The sequence below is a fragment of the Coffea eugenioides genome, chromosome 2 (genome assembly GCF_003713205.1).
Source record: "Coffea eugenioides isolate CCC68of chromosome 2, Ceug_1.0, whole genome shotgun sequence".
Lineage (NCBI taxonomy): Eukaryota > Viridiplantae > Streptophyta > Magnoliopsida > Gentianales > Rubiaceae > Coffea > Coffea eugenioides.
Window position 1 is genome coordinate 27,178,018 of NC_040036.1, and position 7,299 is coordinate 27,185,316.

Here is a 7,299-nt window from a genome sequence, read left to right on the forward strand (position 1 = left end):
AGATTTGAATCTTGGCCTCAAATAATGCAAGATTAAGAATTTTTATTGTGATGTGATGCGTAAAAAAAAAAAAAATTCTGTACAAGCAATTAAAAAGTCTACAATGTTTTGCCACCTTTGAAACATTGTCAAATGTACTTGATACCGCTACAATACTTGCAGTTTTGATCGGGTGGCTGATGCTGTTGATTTGACTTGATCATTAAAATGTTAATCTCAAGCTGTAGATTCAATTTTTTTGAACAATAGATTTTGCAGGAAAACAGCATATCACGCAGTTAAAAGAAGGGGAAAAATTCATACATATCCCACAAAGAAAATAGAATGGACGCAGAATATTAATTACATCAATTAGGAAGTTTTCGTCCTTAAACTGAGCTTCACAATACTTTCAGCTAGTTTGTTTTTAAAGTATTTTGCAGGCTCTGCGTTTCTTCTTCTGTTTTTTGGACTTCGGAGGCCGCAGAACCACCTTAATTGCAGCATCAAATACTGCCTTCACATTCTGCATTACACAATAGACGACACGAATTCAGAGTTCAGGCTAACTGAAGCTTTACCTCGAACGGTAGTCATGAACAGCATGAATTCTTCTAACACATTCATTTAGGATGACGAACACAGTTGACGCTCTTTAACATGAAAATCTGATACCGCTAATAAACACTTTTCTGGGATTCATGAGATTCTTGTTACTTTTGAAAAAATGTTTCACATGTACGATTGGTATGAAGCCCAATTCTAACAATCCTGGATGCTCTATCAAAACTCTTTAGAAGTCAGAACAAAAGTTCCATGTAGCTAATTTGATCGAATTTATATGTGATGGGAGGTATTCAATTTTAGATATGCAATTCAATTTCTGCAATTCCACCAGTTGGAACTAAAAGGGTTCTAACCCACTCCGAAAGCATCCCTTCAGGATGAAACTGCAGTTGTCACTGTAAACTGTAAATGGAGGTTTAGATAAAGTTTTCTTATGTATTCAGACCTCTGTTTTACAAATTAGAAACCAAAGGGGGCTTATAACCTGATAGTCATGCAGATGATAACGTCAAAACAATAATGTGGTCATTTTGAGAGGAATAGGTGTTGCACTCTCAATTCATGGTATTCACAATATCTCCAGAGCATCAGTAGAAGGATTTACCGAGGCTGATATGATTGGAAATAATTCAAAGTAACTTAATGAGCTCCTAGCTCCTTAGGATAGGCGACTCTAAGTATTACAAGAGCAGATTTTGGGGTTGGTATCTACTTCAGGAAAGAATACCAAGTAAATTCTAACACTGAATGGAACTTGAACTTTCACATCTTTCTCAACTACAATACCTCATTTCTGCAACACCCAACCCCCCCACCAAAACCAAAGTAAATAGCAGCCATGGTGGAACTTTAATTTTTTTTTTCCCCTCTCCAGAATTAAAGACAATATTTCTTTAGTCAATCAGCTTTGGCAAAACTGTCACGAGCAATTTTTATTCTTGGCGAATGGCACACCAATTAGTTTGGCAGAAGATATAGTGGTAATTAAATTTGAGTTAGCTGGAAGTGCATATTTGAGACAGACCTGTTGTGTCTTTGCACTGCAATCAATATATGCCACAGCTCCTATTTGCTTCTTCAGTTCTTCGCCCTGTAATCAAGAAGTTTTGGAGTTTATAGTATAATGAGAGGTAAGTCTCTGTTGCCACCACATTGTTGAACATTTCAAGTCAACACCAATTCAGTTGTTTGTCGTCAATTTCCGGTACATGAATCATGTTGTATCAGTCATTCATATTGGAATTTCTAGTTGGTTCAAGATCTTAAAATTTTCACATTCTTTGATTCTTGATCTTCCCCACATCCAAAAGGTACAGCTCACTGAAGTCTAAAGGACTACTAGCTTTACAACCAAGTAAGAATATTCATCTATCTAACTACATTACGTTTCTGTTGCCTGGACCTACTACTAAACAATTCTATCTCTCTCAAACATGACCCGTAATTATTGATGACAGCAGCAGATTGAAAAGCATTTTGAGACGGACAACCTATGATGCAATACTATAAGATCAGAATAATCAAACTTACTCCTAAAGTGTGGGAAGGACTAATAAACTATAAGATAAATAAAGCATCCAATCTTTTTTTTAGTGTTCCAAGATTTTCACATTTCATTTGAGTAACTCCATTTGCATATACCGACTATTGTTCTAATTCTGAATTCTAGTGATGAGAGGGGTACAGTGATAGGGCAACTACATGTCAAAAGAGGATTGTGACCACTGGCTGTCAAGCATTCCTTGTATTGTTCATTTTTAATGTACTAAAGGATTATCTTAGAGTAGATTTAGAACATGACAAAGTACCATGACATCAGGTAGCACTGGCAGCAAATAGTTAAGGGATGATGCTCAAGGCACGCTACAGGCACAAGTACAAGATATGTACCTGTTCAGGAGAAATAGTACATGCCCCTGGATAGTCCAGCTTGAACTGCTTATCATCTCTTAAATCTGCCATTACATTCAAGTTTATGCAAACGTCAAAAGAAAATCAGACAAGATGCCTCACCAATAGTCTGCGTTTGGTAGGTAAAAGATATCTGATATCTGGAAAGACAGCTTTCTTTAATATGCGTACTAGATAGAAACAGGGGTGGCTTGGCATACATTGCTCATGCCACCAAACATCCACACCCCAGGATCCCAAATGCTTTCAAGAATCATGCCTTAAAAACTGATTACAGTCAATGAATAAAAATTATATCAGCCTGATGGCCACTTGCTTATTTGATTACTGAAATTTTATATTCAGGGAATTTTGTCCACATGTACAATAATGTGCTCATCCAACATGTATCCATAAGTTTATCTATAGCGAATCTTCTCCCAATACTAATAGTGTTGTAGACTGCTTCAATTCAAGTTCTACTCAGATAACTTGAGAGTGTAGGCAAAAGAAACAAGCATAGAAGATTATTGTTCTTTACATATTTCAAGTGCTTGGAATCTTTATATAAAGAGTACCGTTTCACTAATGCCATTAAGAAGTTATGAATGGAAGAAGTATACCTAGTTTGGTCCCCACTAAAACAATGGGCACTGATGGGGCATAATGTCTTAGCTCTGGAACCCACTTCTCCAACGAAACCAGAAGGAGAAAGCAAAAAGAAGCAGCCATCAGTAGGTAACTTCTCAAGGAATTTGCTGCTAAGGAATAGTTAAAAACTCAAGGGAAAGGAGAACCTTACTTTTTTCGAGATGTTCTCAAAGCTAGGCCTACTTATGAGAGAAAAAGCAAGGATGAAAACATCAGCCCCTCTATAACTAAGAGGCCTCAGTCTGTTATAGTCTTCTTGACCTGCAACATATGTATGAAAATGAAGGAATTCAATGATTATTCAGGACCATCCAACCACTTCCTAGCATCATTACTAATTGGGCCACCTCATTTGGTCACTGATTTGTTCATAAAAGTGCGTATTTCAGCAAGATTTATGATGGAAAAAAAAATCATCAGAGGATTCAGATGCGGGCCATTTATACTGCTGCATCCCACTTCCTGCTCAGCTCAACTATCTGAGTGTGGGCATCTTTCTTAGCTATTCCTTTATCATTATAGCTGGGGAATAATGGTGTATTCTCGAGAATGTCTTTATCCATGTATTAAGTGGTGAAATTGACAACTGAAGTCATGAAACCCACTGCATATTCTATCATCTAACATGTAAAGTCTCTCTCTGATAAAGCTTGTGCTTTACATTGTTGTCTCTGATCATCTTCTGCTTGGGGTCTCATCAGGCGGTTGAATTTTTCTAAAGCCAAAATAAGTTTATGGACATGGCGAGGCAGAATTTCTTGCTGATCATAAACACAAAAGCGACAACAAAAAGGGATCTTCTTCCAGATGTAATACATAGCAAAGCTAGATTCTGATTTCTGAAACAAAGACTAACAATTCTGAGATTCTGATTGGGTATTGCACATGTAAATTAAGAACAGGAAAAATATCAATTTAATGGTTTAACTCAGAGCCTATTCAAATTTCAAGAATTGAAATCGTAATGCAAATTAGCCATCAAAAAGTTGCCACATTCTTCCAATTTCAACATGCATATCAGTGTACTCGCTTTCCTTTAGAACCAAGAGCCATAACTCATTACAATCTAAAACAATCGCGGTGTATTGTGCTTTCAGATTCACAAGCCAAGAAAAGGGTAAGAGAAAACTGTACCAGCGGTATCCCAAAGTCCAAGATTTATGGTCTGACCATCAACAATCACATTGGCACTGAAGTTGTCAAAAACTGTCGGAACGTAATCCTGGAAGAGAGGAAAAGAACTGAAAAAAATGAATCCTTTCCCATAATTGACTATCACATCCTACAAAAAAACATTTGAATAAAATTTTTTTTGAAAAAAAAAATGCAGGAGCACACAGATAGAAGGAAGTTGGGGAAGACGGTTAATGACAGATGAATTAATAAAGGTAACATTAATTGCTTACAGTGGGAAAGGTATTGCTGGTGTAGGAAATGAGAAGACAAGTCTTGCCAACAGCTCCATCTCCGACAGTCACACATTTGATGAACTTTGATGCAGTTGTTGTTGTCGTTGATGTACTATTAGCAGCATCACTTGTACTAGTCATGTTTTCTCATTCGTACATAAACCAACTCAATTCAAGACAACCAAGCACACCCCATTAAGCACTCCAAACTTACTTGAAACTCGAGAAAGTAGCAAGAATTTATGGAAAAGAATCGTGGGGTTTGAACAATTTTTTGCTTGCTCTTGACTTCTTTCTGCCTATGTGACTAAATATATCAATCAGCCAAGCTAGAATTAAGGCTTCATGTACGAACCAATGGCCTGATTAATTGTTAATGTTGTATGGGATGGACACTTGGACAGGGACATAAATTGTGGGAGACAAGAAAAGCGAGATTTTCTACTGAGCTTTTCTCGGCAGGAAAGCTATGAGACGACTTTATTTTGAGCTGTACAAGCGGCAAAAGGAAATTGGCGGACCCAATCACAAGGAATGTTCATCACGCGCTTCATTCCATCACTGTGAATAAACTACTGCTTTCTTTTTTATGGTGATTCTAGTAAATCAATGAAGGTTTTGAAAATCATTGCCCTTGAATATAAATTGAAAATAATTGATTGGTGATCATGCTGACAATACATGGGTATGAGATAAATTGTCTTGCTAGTAAACTCAACCATGTACATGCTTATTGATAAAAAAAATTTTGACCATATAAGGGTTGGTTAAGTGTGTTTGGATTGCTGCATTATTTCACATAATATTTCGCTTGTATCATAAACACATTTTTAATTCATATTTTTATATTTTTAATTATTTTTTTATTTCACATACATCACATCACAAAAAGTGTTACAATAATTATTTCAAATAATACTCTAACCAAATACTGTTGTTAGGCCACTTTTCTTTTTCACATTTACAAGTACTTTTCAATACAATTTGTTGAAGATTATGTGAATATTGATTTTGTAGTAAGAACTATGTCCGACTTGGCTTTGTATCCTCGTCACATTCGGATGATTTCACCTAAAAAGTCTAATTTTTGCCAATCACAAACTCTTTCTTTGTAATAAAAGTTAATACAATGTTGTATGTGCATAAACAGAAAAACTAATTCTTTGACTTAAGATCCTTCAATGATACTGTCATTTTTTAATTAAAACTATAGTTGGAATTTGGAGGAACATGGCAGCAATTTTTAACAAGTAGAGGTAGAATTTATTTACCCTCCAAATTTTGACATAAAACGTGTCGAATTTATGATGAAACAGAAAAAAAAATTTAAAAAAAGAAGGAATATTGCGAAGACACGCGCTGTATACGTCTGGAAATTGGTATCTTTTTTCCAGACCGACTTTCTGGAAATCGGTTATTTGGTACAGTTCAAGTTCTGTGTCTATGGTGAGAAAGAGTAATTGGGCCGTAAACGTCAGTCAGTCAGTCTTGACAAGGAACGAAAACTAACCAAATTGGGTGTTGGATTGGATTGCTGATCGTTGACGTGTTGTATATTAATGTGTCAACATAAATGGAAAGGTTGGTCTTGAGGCCATGTTCTGTGATCTCAAATTTAGGAAGTGTTTGGAAACTGAGTTTTTTGAAAATTTGTCTAAAACTTTACTATAGTGTATTGTAGAAGTTTTTGAAAAAATTTTATAGAAGTTTTTGTAAGGTGAAAAACTTTTTTTCCTTTTCTTTTTTTTTCTTTCTTTTTTTCTTTCTCTTTCTTTTTTTTTCTTTTTCTTTCTTTCCTTTTTCTTTTCTTCTTCTTCTTCTTCTTCCCCGTTACCTCCGCCACCCCCAGCAGCCACCCCTCTGCCCAACCTTATCCCTCTGCCCCGCCACCTCCCTCCCCCCGCCACCCCTCTACCCCGCCTTCCCCCTTGCCCCCGCCACCACCTCTGCCCCTTCCCCCTCTGCCCCGCCTTTCTCCTCTACCCCACCTCCCCATCTGCCCGCCACCACCTCTCCCCGCCTTTCCCCTCTGCCCCGCCACCTCCTCCCCGCCTTCCCCGCCACCACCTCTGCCCCGCTTCCCCCTTCCCCCTCTGCCCCCCACCTCCCTTCCTCCCGCCTTCCCCTTCCCCCCGCCATCACCTCTGCCCCGCCACCCCCCGCTTCTCACCATCTTTCTTTTCTTTCTTTTTTTTCACAGAGAGGTGGGGGGAAATAGGGGAAATGCAGAGAGAAAAAAAAAAGACAAGATGGGAGGATGGCAGGGGAGGAAGAGGGGGAGAGGGAAAAAAAAGAAGACCGGCACCGGAAATCGGCGCCGGAGCCGACGACGGAGGTGGTGGTGGGGGAGGAAGAAGAAGAAAAGGGGAAGGGGATTTTTTTTTTTTGTGTTTTGGATATTTTAAGTGTGTAGATAAAAAACTTTGGGAAGTTTTTTGGGGTTCCTGTAGCAAAAGTTGTTAAAAAAACTAGTAGCTAAAAAACTTGGTAAAAAATTAGGGTGCCAAACAAGCATTTATTTTCCAAGTTAATACAGGCGCTGAAGTGGGTGGATGAGGAAGAAGAAGGAAAGAAGGGAAATTTTTTGTGTGTGTTTTTTGTTATTTTGATATGTGTATTTTAAAAGCTTTGTGAAGTTTTTTGATATTTTTATAGTTAAATTTGTTAAAAACTTGTAAGAAAAAAAATCATCCTAAAAAATCGTATGCCAAACGGGCCTTGCAATATATCAAAATTGGTATTTTCTTTCGTCAAGAAAAAAACAGTTAAAGTGGGGATTGGTAGACCCCTGCAACTTTGTTCA

The 7,299-nt window shown here is 37.5% G+C and overlaps 1 protein-coding gene across 1 annotated transcript; it reads right to left on the reverse strand.

Annotated features, from left to right (window-relative positions):
• Window positions 1-224: 224 nt before the first annotated feature.
• LOC113761514 (rac-like GTP-binding protein 5) lies at window positions 225-4,927 on the reverse strand. The gene is made up of 7 exons (XM_027304534.1): window positions 4,494-4,927; window positions 4,222-4,309; window positions 3,239-3,348; window positions 3,060-3,123; window positions 2,437-2,501; window positions 1,571-1,636; window positions 225-505 (listed from the first exon to the last, which is right to left on the reverse strand). The coding sequence occupies exons 1-7, from the start codon at window positions 4,635-4,637 to the stop codon at window positions 407-409; spliced, it is 636 nt and encodes a 211-aa protein (XP_027160335.1). The 5' UTR covers window positions 4,638-4,927; the 3' UTR covers window positions 225-406.
• Between the last annotated feature and the right edge of the window lie 2,372 nt (window positions 4,928-7,299).